At 38.6% G+C, this 19,386-nt stretch overlaps 1 protein-coding gene across 3 annotated transcripts in view; it reads right to left on the bottom strand.

Annotated features, from left to right (window-relative positions):
- Positions 1 to 13,213: 13,213 nt before the first annotated feature.
- The window catches only part of CABCOCO1 (ciliary associated calcium binding coiled-coil 1), a 165,022-nt gene continuing 158,849 nt past the window's right edge, over positions 13,214 to 19,386 (bottom strand). For 2 of the 3 annotated variants that reach the window (XM_065922398.1, XM_065922401.1), the window contains one exon: positions 13,214 to 13,470. In XM_065922398.1, coding sequence (XP_065778470.1) covers positions 13,366 to 13,470 — 105 coding nt within the window. In that variant the 3' untranslated portion in view covers positions 13,214 to 13,365. Of the gene's footprint in view, positions 13,471 to 14,147; positions 15,989 to 19,386 lie in introns of those variants that run through there. The other variant, XM_065922399.1, reaches the window with a different exon arrangement.

Here is a 19,386-nt window from a genome sequence, read left to right as displayed (position 1 = left end):
GGCCGTGAGACACATTGGGTTGCAGGATGTTGTTTTTCTCTTCATCTGAAGCCATGTTTTCAAGTGTCACAGGTAAGGCCTTGTCAGCTTAAAAGCCCTTGGGGTTGCAAAGATGGAGCCCCCCAGAAGTGGCCCGCTGTGCAACGGCAGGAAAGCTGGCCTCAGAGAAGCCTGGTCGCTTCAGCTGTGGCTTGGGGGAAACCTGGATGATGAAGGATGTGGGAGAAGAGCTGAGGATACCATGACCTTCTCAGGAGAGCACAGTGGTTAATTAAAAAAACAAGGGGTTCAGCAGCATCCCTAAAGCTGAGACTTTGCCAAGTACTTTCTCGCCCATCTCACCTGTTCTTCCGGAGGCCCTGGATATGCCTGAGGAGCTGGAGGGAGGACGGCTGTCCTCACTTGGCAGATGATGAAACTGAAACAAGCGAGAACAAGTGAGTTTAAAGTCACATGGGAACTGTGGGAGTTCCCCGGTGGTCCAGTGAATCTGGAACTTCCTGCCAATGCAGGCAACACGGGCTTGATACCTGGTCTGGAAGATTCCACATGCTGCGAGGTAACTAAGCCTGCATGTCGCAACTACTGAGCCCGCACACTCATGCTTCTTAATGAGGGAAGCCACTGCAATGAGAAGCCTATGTGCTGCAACTGGAGAAAACCCACATGCAGCCAGAAATAAATAAATAAATTTTTAAAAAGTCACATGACTGTGTAGGGTCACACCTAGCGCCAAAGTCCAGATCTTCTGATTTTAGCTGCAATTTTCTTTCCAGTACGATTTACATAGTATTCGAATGTTATGTAAAAATTAGCAATCATGAAATACAGCATTATAAACGTACTGACCCATTGAAACCTGGGATTGTAGCCAAGTCTCTGTGATTCCTTTGGAGACCTTGGCAGTCCCCTGGCCATCTCCTTTTTCATCTTTTTGGCTTTGATTGGCACTGGAGGAAATGTGTGTCTGAGTATTTACTACATAACACAGAGACTGGCATTCTATCTGTGGCCACAGTCCTCTGGGTAATCGTGATCCTGGAGTACCAGGGAACACTTTATTCAGTAAGATTTCACTCATTTGCTTATTCAGCGGCTGAATTATCTTCCAGGAGTAAATCAGAAGGTTTTACCATTCTATTTGCTTGCTTTAGTTGGGAAATCTGAGGGAAATGAGTCCAATTCACTCTTTACGTTTCTAATTAAATCCTTTTACATTTCAAGCTTTTTGACAGAAAAAAAACCAGATAAGAAACATTGTGTAGAAGGCAGCTTTGAGAAGACACAATCCATGTGACTGTGTTGAGCAAGAAGGGTTAAAAAAGGCAACAACAAAAAACCTGCTCGTTTTTTGCTTGCTTAAAAAAAAAAAAAACTCAAGCCATCTCCAAATGTAGCTTAATCCATTTTCAGACTCTATACATTATGCATCAAGATTTTGTACAAAAGGAGATTGAGAGGAGTGTTTGCATGAAACCACTTCAGTGGATTAAATTTGTAGTTCAGCATATTAGACTAGAAAAGTAGACGGAACATTTTGAGAACCCTGCCTCCTTCCCGTATATGCAAAGTTCATACTTCAGATAAATACATTTTAAAGAATGGGTGGATTCTGGCAGCTGACTTTAAAAAAAAAAATAGGAAAGGATTGGGTCTTCCTTCCACTTAGCTTAGCAATGGCTGAAAAATCTTGAAGAACAGAAAGCATAATTGGGAAGGTTGATCTAAATAGTTCTGCGGTGCCTGAGGTTCTTTCAGGCAAAGCCACCCTGTCTAAGGTGGGAAAACTAGTGTAAAGAGATATTCCCAATAAAACGAGCTCATACAGGTACCTCTGCAATGACTGCAACACCCCCTCACCCCCAGCTTCATTTCAAAGCGGAGCTGCTGCTAAGGTTGAACATCAAAGCTCAGAATCAGTCATGCAGATGTCTTCACCTCATGGAAGTCAAACATCATTGACACCACATCTGGATGTCTGGAGGGCCACCACCATTATTACTTCATTAACTAATGAATTTGGGGGCTCTTGGAAACTCAGTACCTATTTACTCTTAGCCCAGCGTACACGTGCCGCCGGAGGAACACACTTCACCGCCCTAAGGCAAAAGTCTGGAGCATCCCAAAAGTAACCCATTTCTGGGCTGTGAATGATGGGAGGTCCTAGGGTTGATAGGTGATGGCTGGCCATGAGGCATTATGACTGTTATAAACCATGGGCTGTCCAAGCAGTCTAAAGAGTCTCTGAGAGTTTCCATGGTAACTTTTATTTTTTAAGTGTTGAAAAGTTCCTAGCGGCATGGCTGGTTGCCTGGGCTACAGTGTTGTGTTGACAGCTCTGGTCCTTTTCCTGGCAGCTGAAGATTAGGACAGTGACCAATGAGAGGGCGGCGTTCTCCTCTGAACTTTCCGTCGGGCCGGTGATTCATTTTGAGATCCACATTTTATGAATGCTGTGAATTCAATGCAACGTAGCTGTTGAGGTGTCTACACTCAAATTGGATTCCATTAACTTTATGGTGTGATTAAATGTCTGGATCATGAGGACTCAGGGTTGGATTTATGTGCCTTCTGAAAGCACTTTAGAAGACTGGCAGCTTCAGTGAGTGTAATTTGATGCATGGGATTAGGAGAACAAAACCTAAAAAGATATCAGCTGAAATATAACTTGGATCTGAGAGCCCAAACTTGAGAGTGGAGGTGGGCGCGCGCTCTCAGATGGGCAGAGTGGAGCACTATTCTGCATGCATGATGTTTCCTTCAGAATACTTTATTTTTGACATTAGAAGGAACTTGGTGGTCTGCCATTAGGATGTTTTTCAACTTAAAGTACCTAGTCATTAATTGGGGTGCTTGTTAAAAATGCCAATTTCCAAGTCTGGCCTTCTGACTCTGCAGGGCTGGAGTGGGGTGCAGGAATTACAGACTTCCTTGGAAGAAAGTGATTTAATCCTCCTACATTGGGAGAAGTGATGTGTCTCACCTATGACCTGAATCGCAGCTAGTGGTAAGACAGCAAGACCCCAAACTACATCTCTTTCCATTTTTCTTCAGGGATGTTTTATTAACTACTTAGTTCACAATCATTCAGATATGTATTTATGACATGGAAATTGTCAGATTTGAAAGCCACATGCACCACGTTAGAAACATCAGAGAAAAACATGGAATGGCAGAGAAAGGGAGCTTTGACATCTAAAAATTTAAAGAACTCCTGAGGTGTTAAATGGGAGCTGCACAATGCTTCTTCACGTATTTGAGTCAGTTTCAGGCAGTTCCTGACAGTCATGTATAAAATACTTTCATTTCTGCCTTTCTCTTTATGGATTTCTTTGGCTTCACATACCCTACAAATATACAGCATCTGGAAATTCCAGATGAAATTAAAAACTTCATTATTACTGTTTGTACTTACTATTTAATTTTTTTAACTTATGAATTATATTTTCAGATTCTTTGTAACTTCCTATTGAGTGGTCAGTATTTTTTGTATTGCTTTTAAAGAGCTGTTTATATATTAAAGTTATTAATTCCAATCTGTTATACATATTGCTGAAAGTATTTTTTTCAGTTTTTTGTTTTCTATTTTTATTAATGGTAAATTTTCTTTTACATGAAGCAGTTCAGAATTCTCCTGTAGTTAAAATTTTACTCCTTACCTGTTCTTGTCTTTGTACTGTTACTTCATTTCTTTTATTTGTTAAGTCCTCTCTATCATGAGGTCAGGAAGAGTCACTCATACTTTCTTCTAGTTGTTTTGTAGTTTTAATATTTGCATTTAATGCTTTAACTCATTGCTATACTCTGTAACATGTAACATATAAAACACAGATAACATATAAATATTTTTCCTTAATTATCTCAGCATCATTTCTTATAGATTTGTTTACTTTCCAATTGGTTTATCAAGCATGTCATAAGAATTCTTTATTGCATACTGAGATACTGTGCTAAATATTTTTAATGAATTTAAAAATTTAATGACTACAGATTTCATTAGATCCTCATAATAAAATTATAGTATAATTATTTTTATCCCCATTTTACAGGTGAGTGAACTGAGGCCTAGACACCTTATAATACTTATCTACAAAAGGCAGACCTAAGAGGGGATCTCAGGTTAAGTGCCTCCAAGTTCTTAGATTCAGTCACCCATGTAAATTTCACCATAAAACAAACTCCTAGTGTTGTAGCTGTTTTGGGATTCTTTACTGTTTTACTAACTTGGCAGCTCTGTGCTGTGCTTAGTTGGTCAGCTGTGTCCGACTCTTTGTGACCCCACGGACTGTAGTCTGCCAAGCTCCTCTATCCATGGGGATTCTCCAGGTAAGAAGACTGGACTGGGTTGCCATGCCCTCCTCTAGAGATCTTCCTGACCCAGGGATCAAACTGGCTCTCCCACACTGCAGGCAGATTCTTTACCATCTGAGCCACCAGGGAAGCCCAACTTGGCAGCTAGTTTTGCACCACCTGGGAAGCCCAACTAATATCATACTTTTAAGCATTTCAGCTTTCAGAAATACTTAAAAGTATTTCAGAAAGCCATCTTCTGGACTTACCTGGTGGTCCAGTGTTTAAGAATCTGCCTGAAAATGCAGCGGACACAGGTTTGATCCCTGATGTGGGAAGATTTCTCATGCCGTGGGGCAACTAAGCCCATGTACCACAACTACTGAGCCTGTGCTCTAAGGCTTGCAAGCCACAACTGCGTTCACCACAACTACTCAAGATGTGTGCCTAGGGACTGTGCAAAACAAGAGAAGCCCCCACAGTAAGCCTGAAAACCCAGATGAAGAGTAGCCCCTGCTGGCCATAACTAGAGAAACCCACGTGCAGCAATGAAGACCCAGTACAGCCATAAATAAATAAATAATAAATATTTTTTTTTAAAAAAAGGAAGCCATTTTCTCTTGTTACTTAAGGTGTATTCATGCTGGCCTCAGACTAACATCAGTAAATACAAATCCTGAGATTTTCAGTGGAATTACATGTAAAAATGACATCTTTATAGTATGTAAATTTTGCATCAAACAAAATACCCTTTAGAATAGTTTGTTTTTCTTCTGTAGGTCCTTTAAGTTTCCTATTTTCACTTTAAATATTTTGTATGCATTTTTACTGTTGTAAGAGTTTTTCCCATTATATTTTCTAACCATTATTAATTTGTAGAAAATCTATTGTTTAGTCTTTATTTTTTTATCTGACTTCTTTTTTTAGAATAGAATTCCTCATGAGTTTTTAATGTAGATAATATTATAATCTACAAATAATGATTTTAGCTTTGTGATAATTATGCTTTTAATTTCCTTATGTTGTCTTAATCCAGGGGTAGGAAAAGTGATGAAAACAGCCAGCCTGTGTACCTGTGTCCTTGTCCTCTTCCTTCTATTAAACATTCATGAAGGACTTCTCTGTGCCAGGCACTGTCCTAGACCTTGCAGGTAGATCACAGAACAAGATAGAAACAGCACCTGCCCTCCTACAGCTGTATCCTGGGCTGGGAGACACACATTTAGCAGGTAATTATAACCAATTCATTAATTCCAACCCTTATCTCATTTTTGACTTTAATGGGAATGCACCTAGTGTTTTAATCCAAGTCATTATGAGATCTTCTTTAATATGCTATGTCCTTCTAAGGCAAGGTTCTAGTTTTTTAAAGTCAGGGATGTCCCTGGGGCTTTAAGAAAAGGCTTCTCAATGTTGCCTTAAAAAAAAAATACTATTGTCAATCCATCCATTTTATAAACAATAAACTCAAAGCTCAGAGGGCGAATGGAGCATGCCAGACATCCTGCAGGTTTTTTTGTTTTTTTTGTGACTGAATCCTTCATGGAACCCAGCTTCTAGAACTCATCTCGGTACCATCAGGGCAATGTGCCTATTCACCCACAGCTTTGATCCCCAGGTTAGGAAGTTCCCCTGGAGAAGGAAATGGCAGCCAGCCTCAATATTCTTGCCTAGAGAATTCCATGGACAGAGGAGTCTGGAGGGCTACAGTTCATGGGGTGGCAAAGAGTCAGACATTCCTGAGCTACTGAGCACACAAGCACCTGTCATATATCCAACTTAGACTGAGAACTTTTTCAGAACAGGAGCCGTTTCTTGGAAGCAGTCTGTGCTTCCATGGGTTGGAATAGTACCTGCTGCTTTCTAATGGTCGCTGCTGTAAAGACTCCCTACTTGCTCCAGAGAAGGCAGGGAAAAGGGCACCCAAGCTTCTGGAGTTTGTCCAGGAGATGGCAAAGGACAAGGACACTGAAGGCTAGAGTGCAGCATCAACCTATCAGAAGTGACATTTACTTTTTTTTTTTTTTGACATTTACTTCTTATTAGTTAAAAAAGTTAACGTGAAATTTATAGAAAAAAACCTTAAAAATCACCTGAAACCTTACCATCAACAGACAACTTCCATTTTATTTGAATACTTTATCTTTGTATATCATTTTTTTCCCCAACAAAACACTTATCATATTGAGTGATAGATTTTTCCTCTAATATTCTGAACAGTTTCCCAAGTCTGTAATTATGTCATCTTTTTGTTTGTTTTGTTATCAGTTAAGGCCTGGCCCTTGAGTTTCCCTTTGCAGTGCTCTGGTGATTCATCTATCTATTCATTTTGAAAGAGTTCTAACAAATAAAGGAGCCTATGAGGACACCTTGAATAAAGACACTTAGCTGAATCTAAAATGGCCACACTTGGTTGAATGAATGATGACCTTGTCATCAAAATTTCAGCAGAAAGGAAATGGTACTAATAATTCAATAAGAGTCTAGCGCCTTAAGAGCTGAATAGGTTTGGTTTCAAAAATTTCTAGCTATTTTTCATAGACATGTTGGAATGCAATAGCTTCTTCTGTGGCAAACATTTAAAATACCACACCCACACAGAGAGATAATAATCAGCACCAGCAGCATAATCTTTGAAAAAGAGGAAAAAATAAGTCTTTTATCTGTCTACCTACCTACCTATCCATCTAAATTTGGAATTGAAGAATGCTGAGAACGCTAGGACATTCCACGGTATAAAATATGGAAAAAAACACCATCACAAAAAACATTATGGAAGAAAGAGCATTTGCTGGAGTAGAAATGGCAGGGACCTGCCCAACAGCCATTGTATATTTTTTCCCTCTTGAAAGGAATTCCAGTTTTGTTCAACTACTGGCTGAGCATGTTTCAGGGCCACTCTTCCACCCCTGCTGGTGAATCCTGACTCATCGAAGTTAATTCTGATCGTCCTACTTCCCTTACCGGTATCTGGTTTAGAGTTGATCATGTGATACCACTCTGGCTGAAGGGACACAGGAGAAACTCTCCCAGGAGGCTTTGAGAAAAGTTTTTCTTCTTGTTAAAATGAAACATAAGCGAAGAAAAAATTTGTGAGCATGTAGCTGTCATCTTGGAATTGCTGCTGCTGCTGCTAAGTTGCTTCAGTCGTTTCCGACTCTGTGCGCCCGATAGACGGCAGTGGGCTCCTCTGTCCCTGGGATTCTCCAGGCAAGCATACTGGAGTGGGTTGCGATTTCCTTCTCCAGTGCATGAAAGTGAAAAGTGAAAGTGAAGTCGCTCAGTCGTGCCTACTCTTAGCAACCCCATGGACTGCAGCCCACCAGGCTTCTCCGTCCATGGGATTTTCCAGGCAAGAGTATTGGAGTGGGTTGCTATTGCCTTCTCCGATCTTGGGATTAGAAGGGGACAACTCAGGACAGTAGCCAAGGTGCTGAAGGGGATGCCACAGGCAGAAATGATCTGGGTCCTCCGTGATGTCATTGGGGCTCCCCACCTCTGAGCTTCTTTCTTGTAAGATTATGTAGTATATTTTTTTTATAATTTTTGAACCATTTTGAATTTAAGATTTTATTGCTTTGTAAGCAAAAGCATTCTAAATGGCACAGGTGGTCACCAATAGCAAGTAAACAAGTGGTTACAGAATGTGTGTGAGGGAGGGAAGAACTAAATTCTGTTTCTATTTCCAATTCTGTCTATGATCTGACTGTGCTGTTTATTTTTACCTATGAACTGTCCACTACCCAAATCAGAAAATAATGTTTCTGAAATACATATTAATCTTTAGAACTGGATATAGTTAACATCAAGGGGCAACATACCAATATTTGCTCTAGTAAGGGTTTTAGCTAGGTTTAGGAGTAGAAATCTAGTAAATACTTTTTAGTGAATCAAGGAGTTGAGGAAACAACCTTGGCTTAAGGGAAAAACTATTAGCAAATTAATAATCTAGAGTCTTGTTTATACTTATTATATTAGAGAAATCCCAAGCCATCCATAGACATTTAAAAAATTACTAGCCTCACTTAAAGTAGGAAGTATTGAAGGTGTGGCCTCTCATGAGAGTTTCCTGAGTGTGCAGTTCATCATGCTTGAGAGGCTCACTTATTTCATAGAAAGTCTGTTTAGAAGGGACTGTGGGCTTATACAAGCTAAGAAGTAATTACTTTAAGCAATAAAACTATAAGCAGGCCCCTAGTTAATGAATTTGCTGGTTGTTCTCCCAATTTACAGACATTGACCCATATGAGGTATACTGCATATGCATAAGCACAGAGAGACATATTCATTAGTTAATTAGGGCAGGTCAAATTGCGTTAACAGACAGACTCAAGAGTGAAGTCACTTGTGATCTGGGTTGGTAGGTGTCACCTGTTACATGGTCCTTCAGGAACCCAGGCAGACAGCTGCTCTGTCACCTTCCAGTCATCACTGTCTCACTGCCATCCAGCCAGCAGAGAGGGGAGGGAAAGAACACAGGCGAGGTGTGGTCAGGTCTTGAGTGATACTCTTCAAGGAGCACAATGCACTTGTGTTCCTATTCTGCTGGCTGGAACCTGGTCCCATTGTCATACCTCACCGCAAAGGGATCAGGAAAATGGAGATCAGCCATGTGCTTAGGAAAAACAGGAGAAGGGGTTTGCTGGACAGCTTCTGACACACATGTGGAGTCACAGAAAGAGGACCAGGAACCTCGTCCTCCCTAGATAGAGTCCTCGGTGCATAGTTCAAATGTGCTTGTCCCTCACCGGCCACCTTCAAGTCTCTGCTAAAAACCCTTCCATAACTTACTATTAATATATTCAGGACAAAGATAAAACTCTTTATCCCAACATAATCTAATATCCTTTAACCCAAGGGTCTCCAACACCCGGTGGTCTGTGACCTGTTAGGAACCAGGCCACACAGCAGAAGGTGAGCAGCGGGCTAGTGAGCAAAACTTCATCTGTATTTACAGCCGCTCTGTATCACTGGCATTGCCACCTGGCCTCAGCCTCCTGGCATATCAGCGGTGGCATTAGATTCTCATAGGAGCATGAACTGTGAACTGCACATGCGAAGGATCTAGGTTGTGCGCTCCTTATGAGAATCATCTCGAAACCATCCCCCCCTCCTCCCGACCCCTTGACCATGGAAAAATTGTCTTCCACGAAACCAGTTTCTGGTGCCAAAAAGGCTGGGAACTGCTACTTTAATCTATTAATTTTCAATTTTGGAAAATGCCCCTTCTCCCTTTCAAGGCTCCAGTCACACAGGCCCCGTTTCACATCCTCTATTTCCTATATTCTCTTTTGCCAGGGATTTTGCACTTGCTGTTCCCTTTGCCTAAAAACTCTTCTCTCCCTTCTTTGCCTAATTTGTGCCTACTCATCCTTTCAACGTGATTCTCCCAGGGGAACTTGCCTGGATTGTTCAAATTCCTCTAAATCAGCTCTCATTGTAGACTATACTGTTTCCCCCCACAGTACCCATTACAGTTATTCTTTTATAATTGTGTGATTGATTGATTAAAATCCACCTCTTACACCAGACTATAAACTCCATGAGGTCAGTGAATATGTAGGTTTTTGTTTATGAATGTTTAGCATAGCTTCTTATCTACAGAAGACACTCAGTAAATATTTTTTGATTATCAGGATATTTGAATAAATGAATGAATGATTGCATGGGTGAAGATCTGGATTCTGGTTTGGGCCCTGCCACAAATTAGCCATGTGATCACAGAGTTTTTACTATTTGGGGCCTCAGTTTCTTTGTCTGCAAAGAACGGAGCTACATGATGTTTAAAACTTTCAGCACAATGGTCCTATGGTCCTACTATTTTAAAACTGAATCCTGTGGGTCATTATGTTTGTTCCAATCACTCAATTATGTTTCCTAAGCAGATGTTACAAGTTCTGTATCTGGCAAGTAGAGTAAAAACATATTTTATTCTTTTGTCTTGAATTTTTGATGATTACAAATTCAGTACAAACTTTAACTTTATCCTAATCCATGAAGTTCAATCATAGCTGAAAAGGGTATTGGATAACGTTAATAAAAAATACTAGCACCAATGATTATACAGAAAAAGATAAGAAAATAAAACCTATAAATATGTTATTGTCACTGTAAGGGATTAATTCTGGTTTGGGACTGGAAAATGAGTATCATGTTACTTTTATTCTATTTGAATTTGCGCCGTGGCTTTATGAAGGTCATGTTTTGACAGTGCCTTAATATAAATGTTCATTGGTATAAGAACAAGGGCTTTTATCCTCCTTTTGATTTTGAGATTGATATTCAATAAAAATATTAATATCGAGGCTATATTAACCCTTTTTAGATGATAGGATGACAAGTTACCATTACCAAGCTTGATTTCAAGTTGCTGGATAGCATCAATTCCATGAACTCCGTGAAGTCAAGGACCTTATCTGTCTTATTTCATCCTAATACCTAGAAAGTGCCCTGAGTAAATAACAAATTAGATTTAAAAAAAGAAACACCAAATGACTGTTGGAGACATCTGCACTCAACATTCCCTGAAGCTAAAAGTTAAATAACACAAAACTCTGGCAGCTCTGAAGAAAATGTGATGAATTCATCTCTGTTGTTGGTAGTTCCATGAACAAGAGAAGGACTGTAAGAACCAAAGAAATTTTTCATCCTCTGTCTTAATTTTGAAATTTGAATTCCAACAAGATGGTATTATTTTGATTTAGATTCTTTTTTGTTTAGGAAACCTAAACTAACAGTTATTTTGGCTGCTACAAAGAGGTCCTGACTTCTCTTATTTAACAAATGTCCAGGAAAAAAAAGATTTTGATGTCCAGAGGAGGGACATCTTCCTGAGACCCTGACACTTGAGATATCATGGGTATTTCTCCTCTGCAATTGTTGAGAAAAGTAGCACGTTTCTTCTCTAGGGGAACTGAAGCATAATGAAATGCAATCTAAGAACATGCAAACTTATTATCTACCAGGATGGTTGAATGGTTCCAATCAAATGGAAGAGAGAAATAAGGGCTTTATATTCGGATTTTGGAAAAATGACTCCACAGCTATATTTAGGTGCAACAGTGCCTGCAAATACCTGAAAGAGTGGCAGTCTGTGGCTTGCTTGTATCATCATGAGTATATTTTCTATTTGAAACTTTCTGTTTGGGTGAGGACAAAATCACCGCAAATTATTCCTGCAAATGGAGAAAAGCTATCTCACTGTGGATGGTGAGAACAAGGCTGCTACGTGTCTACGTGAGAGGTTGTGACTGTTATTCAGGTGGCTCCTCAGAGGGCTACCTTTGTGCCAAAGACTGCATAGAGTAGGTGGACCCCGTGACTAAAAAAGTAAAAAATATTATTTATTTCTCCCACTCTTAGCAGCTGCTAAGAAGTGGAGCTATAGCTTTTATGAGAATTCACTCTCTTCCATGCCTCCATGTCTAGAAGTCCTGGCACCTGGGAGATGACCTTTTTAAAAATATGAATCTGATGTCACTGACTACTTAAAACTTATCAACAAGTAACCCATTGCTTTTAGGGTAAAAATAAAAATCTGTACTGTGGGGCTACAGTTCCCTTAGAGAGCTCTAGCTATGACCAGTTGTACAGCCTCCTTTGCACCTCAGGGATTTGCACATGCTTTTCTCTCTCTCCACTTGAAATCCATCTTCTTCCACCTTATGTGAAGTTGAATCCTACCTCTCACAATCCTACCTCTTGTGTCTCAAGGGGCAAAACATGTGAGAAGTTTCCTTGATCTCCCAGACTAGATCAAGTTCTTTTTCCAATATGCTCATAATTTCCTGAAACCTGTCTTTATCATAGTCAGCATTGGCTGTCTCTCTTTCCTAGATGGTGATGGACAGGGAGGCCTGGCATGCTACAGTTCATGGGGTCGCGAAGAGTCAGACAATGACTGAGCGACTGAACTGAACTGAACTCTCCTAGATTATTAGGACAGAGGCCCTGTCTGTTTGTCTTACTACTAAATGCCTGGGCATGTAGTAGGTACTCAATGAATATATAGCATGTACATAAATGAACAAATGGAGCTGGGTCATGCATTCCATCCCTGCATACATTTTCTAAATACTTAATATGCATACAATACAAATAAGTTTATTCCCTTATTATAACTAAAACCCCAAATGGTCAGTTTTCCCTTTGTTTCTTATCGACTATGAGATAGCTAGATGAAGATAAGGTTAAGTATATGGGCTCTGTAGTCACACAAGCCTAAATTCAAAACCTGGTTCAACCATTACTGGCTGTGTAATCACTGGAATGTTACTTAAATTTTTTTCTCTGCTCCAGTTTCCTCATCTGTAAAACAGGTCATACCTGGATTTCAAGCCCTTATCTGTCAGTTGTCAATTGTGCAATTCAGTTCAAGTTAGTCATCTCTCTAAGCTTCAGGCTCCTTAACTATACAATTAGGCTAGTAATATCTGTCTGTCTATCTCTTAAGGTTATTAGGAGGATTAAAAGTATATGAAAGTGAAAGTGTTGCTCAGTCATGTCAGACTCTTTCCCACCCCATGGATTGTAGCCTGCCAGGCTCCTCTGCCCATGGAATTTTCCAGGAAAGAATATTGGAGTGGGTTGCATTTCCTTCCCAGGGGATCTTCCAGATACAGGGGTCAATCCCAGGTCTCCTGCATTGCAGGCAGATTCTTTATTGTCTGAACAGGGAAGCCTTTAAATATACATACACAATATATACATATGTATACATATATACATATATATTTAAATTTGCTTATAAACATATGAAAGGTGCTCAATCTTTGTGGGGTAAAGCAGTAAAAGCAAATTAAAGCAAGAGTTTGACAGCATTTTCTATCAGAATACTAAAGATAGAAAACTGTCTAATGCATCTGTTATTAATGATGTAAAGAAAGAGTTATCATACACTGTTGGTAAAATATCCTTGGAAGGCACGTTGGCAATATCTATCAAAATTGGAAATGCAAATAAAATTTGACCTAGAAATTTCTCTCCTTAGGAATTCATTCCTGAGGTATAATCAAACATGTTCACACAGATGGCAACATGACATTGTGATAGCAGAACTGTGTGTTAGCTGCTCAGTCACGTCCGACTCCATGAACTGTAGTCCACCAGGCTCCTCTGTCCATGGGATTTCCCAGGCAAGTATACGGAGTGGGTTACCATTTCCTTCTCCAAGCAAAAGTACTGAAAACAATACAAAGTCCATTAATAGAAATAGTTAAAAAGTTATGGAATTTCTAAAATGAAATACTAGATACGTAGTCATTAAAAAGTGTGTGCTCAGTCACATCCAACTCTACGAACCCCATGGGCTGTCACTAAAAAATACTGCTAGAGAATTATCTTAAGATATATTATTTCACAAAAAAACAATGTAAAGAATAATGCAAACTGTGTGTGTGTTTTTAAAGAAGACCACTCTATACAAGTATCCAGTTGTTTAAATGGGCAAAAAATATTTTCCCATGGACTTACTGAAAGCTGTGGTTGCCTCATGGGAAAAGAAATGAAGGTACCTAGCCAGGATGAAATTTATTTTTCATTGTCTACACTGTTGTTTTCCTTTTTTTGGTAATAGCGTGCATATATTGCTTTATTGATTCAAAATTAATTTAAAAGAGTAGAGACTGTGAATTAAAATTTGTAGTTACTGCTACTACAATTGCTCTTTCTCCTATTATTAGATGTTACAGTCAGGCTATTGCAGGGATCCCTGGGCTGCTCCAGCACTAAAAACATAAGAAAACAGGGTGACAAGTTAGTTACCACAGGGGGATGTACCGATCCCCATGTTCCAGTGGAGAGACAGAGAAGGCTGGGAAGTCTGGCAAGGTGGTTGCCCCAAACAACTGGACAGTAGGTATCAGGGATGGGCAGTGGGTTTTGGGTTATCCTAAGAGGTAAACAGAAACCAAACCTTAAAAAAAAATCCTTTAATGTGAATTTATTGAGTTATCAGAACAACTGCAAAAAATAAGTATTATCTTCACTTAACAGATGACCAGTTAGAGGGTGAGCAGCCTGTCCAAAGTCACACATCAGACCCTGGAAGTCTTACTCCAGAGGCAGGCTTTCAGCGTTCATATAGTGTATTATTTTTGTGTAGTTTTTAGGGATCCAACTGCTTAATTTTTATTCAGTTTTGAACTCTTTGTACCTTTGCTCAAAATCAGCACTCTTTATTAGAAATGGAGGTCCACTGTTGTGCTAATGGTTGCATTTGAAGCTGTATGGGTATTTTAAGAAGCTCCTTTATTTCCTATTTGTGGTTTCTCTAGTTTCACCTCTGTTTTCCCTGAAAAAAAGACGGATTGATGAAATTAAGACTTGTGAGCCTTTCTAGTGATCTCTGATGGCCATCAGCATTTCAGTTAGGAAGGACAGCTCAAGAAACCTTAGCTCATTCAGGCCTTCCAGACTCAGAACTGCATGAACAATAAAACACAGTTTCATCTTAAGGACTTCTCTTACTTTGCTGATCAGTGTAGTTAAAAAAACCAAATGCTTCCAGATCTGTCTCTGCCCTAAATGAATATATTTTGGGCAGTTCCCTTGGTACTGATGCAGTAAGCAAGGTTATAGCCCAGGCTCAGAGCACGGACAGAACATATTCGACCAAGCGCCACCCAGATGCAAGTACATTTGGTTCCAATATAAACTGGAAACTTCTTGAAGAAATGGTCCCCTCCTTGCAATGCTCTACATTCTAGAACACTCTGAAGTCTCAGAAATTGGGAAAGAGCTGAGGTATAGTCAATTTAATTTGCCAAACTAGGGACAATCAGTTGGCAAATGGATATTTACTTTTGAAATTATATTTTTAATAATGGTATTTAAAGGCTTGAGATGTTTTCAATCATTCTACTGCAATATAATGGTTAATTTTAAGAGCTCTGTGAGTTTGATTTGTATTTAAGATTTTTACAATCTATATATAGGTTGGTCTTTAATAACCATTTATACATTGCTTCTTTTTATATAGGTCATGTATTCTCCTGGGAGAGTAACAAGATTAGAAATAACAAATACAGTACAGAATAAATTAAAGTGCTTCAAACTGCATTATATAATTTCAGAAAATTGGTTTCACACTGAAACATTTAAATAAGAAAACCAACTGATTTAAGGAGAAAAAAAAAAAAAACCCTAGTACATGCATTTGAATTGCTATTGTTTAGCAAATTTTACCCTCAGCACTGTGGTGGTGGTCTGTGTTCACAAGGCTTCAGCAATGTGGCAGTTCATGTGGGTCAATATGGATAAAATCACTATTCTTCTTCTGTATTTTAAAATGTTGACTTCATTCTCCTTGAAGATGAATAACTTTACTAGTCAAAATGTCAAAAGAGTATTATAAAAGTAATTGTATTTTTATATATGGTTCTCCAAACTCTTATATAAAAATGTTCTTATTACACACAGTGCAATAAATTCAGAGGTTGTTATGGGACAGGAGATAGAGAAATTGGGGCCAATACTTTTCTAATTAGTTAGGATAATAAGAAGTGGGGCTTGGTTTTCCTCGCTCAACTAAATGAAGGAGATCTGGTGCTCTAGAGAGTCTATGATTCCAGCCAGTTTTGTTTGTTTTGTGAAGTTTTAGTATCACTCTCCCGGTTCAGAGTCCTCAGGCCTTTTTCAATTTTTCTATTCGTGCATTAAAGGCCTCTTCCTGCATTTGCAGCTTTTCGTTTATCTCGGTCTGTGAAGACAATCATAAAAAAGTGGTTATGATGGAGCTATCTTTTGCTGCACATTGTCTTTGTGGTTTTGACATACTATAGTGCCTAAAGACAGACATTATCCCTCACACACCTTCCTGTTTTGCAGACATAGCTGTGTTTCAGCCTGTAGTGATGTGATAACACTTTATCATATTTCTCTGCACATTCCCAATGTATAGCATGTCTGCTATGAACAGGAAGTGGTATTTGGACAGCATTTTTCACATAGGCTTGTGTTGGAAGATAGGCTAATTTGTCTGCATTTTCAGACAGACTTTACCAACAAGCGCCGAAGCAGAGTAACTGCTCTAGGCCCAGTTACTGCAGTGTTGTTGGTTCTGCTGCCCCGCTGCAATGGATGTTTTTGTCTCCCGTGTGATACATTCTAATTGGGATCCCAGAAAGCTTCTGTTGTGAAATCATAACACAAATAATCTCACAATTAGAATGATTCTCATAATTAAAGAGTATTTGCCACATATACAACTCTTGAAATTATGCCCTTTGTGATATAGTTTTGGTATAAAAAAGTAAGTAGCTGCTGGCAGGTTTTCGTGTTTGCTGTGGCTGTGATAGCATTTAGCCTCTGGCAGCGATATTCTGTGGACTAACATTGCTACCTTCGCAGTTCCAAAAATATTTTCACATTAGCTGAACATTTGTAGCCCTGGAAATGTCTTCCTTTTTTCATGATGGATTATAAAATTATGTATAGAGAAACCAGTGGCATGGTAAAACTGGGGCCTTTGTTTAGGTGATTTAAAATAGTCAACAAGCATATGAGGAATAGTTCATACACATAAATGTTAATAAGTAATTAGAAATGTAGAATTTTAATGCCTATGACCTAATTTAAGGTCATCAGGGTAACTATTTTAAAAAACATTTTAATTTATATAGAAGAAATTTAAAAAATCAAATACTGATTTTGGTCCAAATATAACTTCATTGTTATTTATTTATTTATAAGTGTAATTATAACAGCTAGTTTTGAAAGGTCTACCTGCTTGCCTTATCTGATGAGATATTGTTTCACTTTCACAGTAAAGAGCAACTATTTCTGAAAAGATCACATTGGTGCCAATAATTCTGGGTTCTCGCACGAGTATGTCTTTCTTGGCTCAAGTTTTATCAAGTCCTGAGGTCAAGTCTGCCCTCTGGCTTTTCCTCTTTTCCTTTCTTGGTGCTAAGTGAAGGAGGCAATGAAGGATGAGCATGGCTGTCCAGGTTACAAAAGAAATGTCTTATTTTTAGGAACCTATCATCCCCTCAGGCATAATTTTGGGAGAGCTGAAAGGAGGAAGGGTCTAGGAATGTGGAGACCTAGGGATTAGTTTAGCTCCGCAGCTTTGGGCAGGTCACTTAACTACCTTAGTTCTCATCGAAAAATTAAGTAGTTTAAAATTAAGTATGTTAAATTTCATGTATGTTGGCTTTTAAATTCATAATTCCAAGTGTGTTAACTTTTAAATTCATAATTATAACTCCCAATTCTGTGATATATTCACTGATGTTATACTATTTCATTATCATGGTATTGTGCTATATTTTAAAAAAATATTACTTCTATTTCTTTATGGCAGGCTATATATTATATCATACAGGGCATGAAATAGTTTGAAGAAATGATTCTGTTACAATTCCAAAGGATTGGGAAGCACTGGTCTAACTAGATAATTGACTCTTCGCACTTTCAATTAAATGTATTTTAGGTCCACCAATAATCTCATTTCTTTTTAACTAAGGAACTGACATATTATTATCTTCCAGCTTCTGTTTCCCTATCTCGTCAGGGTTTTCACATTAACCTGGAGGTCTTTTTGGTATTTCACTGAGATAGAATTGACTGCCAGTAAGTGAGGGCTCTGGGGGAAAGGCTCCTGAAGGTCAGGAGCATGCCTGCTAGAGTTGTGCTGACCGAGGGACACATCTCAGATTCCAGACCATGGTGATCAGTACTTTGGACACTGGACGACAAGATCCCCCGTATGGTTGAGAACAGGTTGTCCTTGGTCTACAGTGGCTCCATGTTAATCCTCAGAACACTGATGACCAAATGTGCTATATACAAGCCCCAGGATAGGGTATGGTTCTATTGCCTTTTAGGAAAGAATGGAAAATCCATGACCTGGGTCTAACAGCCTCTCAGTGATCACTTCTTGATGTGATTTCCCACTCAGATTTTCTACCCTGGGAAGTTGACCTAAAAATACCTACGGTCCCAAGATGGCAAACTTCTCTTAAGGTTTTCACATTATTTTACTCTACTGCTTAAGATAGGGCCGACAGCCAACATTTAATGAAAGAATTTAGTGCTAGCATTCATATTTCTCTGAAATACGAATACAAGAATTTAGTGCTAGCACTCATATTTCTCTGAAATATAATTCTTTAAATATATTAAAGTTTGCTCCATTGGGTATAATTTTTATTATATAACTCAGGGCCAAACTAATTTCATTTTAAATGTATCTTTAAAATTAAAATACCTAGGCTATATAAGCTTAAAATGTTTGCTCTATTCAGTATAATTTTAATTAACATCTCAGGGCCAAGATAACTTCATTCTTAATAAATTTCTGAAGCTATAAAGTGAGTCAATGCGAAAGTAAGTAGATTAACATAAAAAATTTAAGGATTCACACTATTTTCAGAAATTTCTGAATTACAGAAAGTGAAATATGCTTGTAACCACAATGGAGAATGAGCTCTGAGAAAAACTGTACTCAAAACATGAATTCACTACTGCCTTTTCCTACAAAAATTATAATAGACTATGATTTTTACCATTTTATATTTTTGAGTATGATTTTTAGATAAAGAAAAAACTATTGGAAAATTTAAAATATCTTACAAATAATAATTCATTAAATGTTCCTACAGCAAGTCACTGGTTTATATGCACTGACCATTGATAAGTGGCTACCTTTGAACAGGGATGAGACAGTTTTAAGAGTGAAGAACACTAGAAGGCAGGATTTAGAAGTGGAAAATAACTTAGCCATTTAAAACAGGGAGAAATTTAGGTAGGCAGAGAGTAATTACCCGACTTGGAATTTGACCAAGACACAACAGTAAACACTGAAAAAGTGCCACACCACTGGAGTATTAAAAACCAAAGTAGTCTGGTTGTGATATTAGAGGTTATGTGGTTTTTGTGGATAACACTGGAATTAGAACTAGAACCCAGTTCACAGCTCCCAATCAGGGTCTTTCATCAACTTCTGACCCTGGAAACCCTGGACCAATGGCTTAATATTTCTGTTTCTCTCAGTTTTCAATTTACTTTTTAGAGAAATGCCTGCCTAATTCAAATGGAGTTTACTAGGATTATTGAGAGAAAATATATAAAGGGGTTTGCTATCTTGAGACACTG

This window comes from Muntiacus reevesi, chromosome 2 (genome assembly GCF_963930625.1).
Source record: "Muntiacus reevesi chromosome 2, mMunRee1.1, whole genome shotgun sequence".
NCBI classification, from domain to species: Eukaryota; Metazoa; Chordata; class Mammalia; order Artiodactyla; family Cervidae; genus Muntiacus; species Muntiacus reevesi.
Note: the sequence above shows the minus strand (reverse complement) of the source record. Positions and strands in the feature narration are given on the sequence as shown.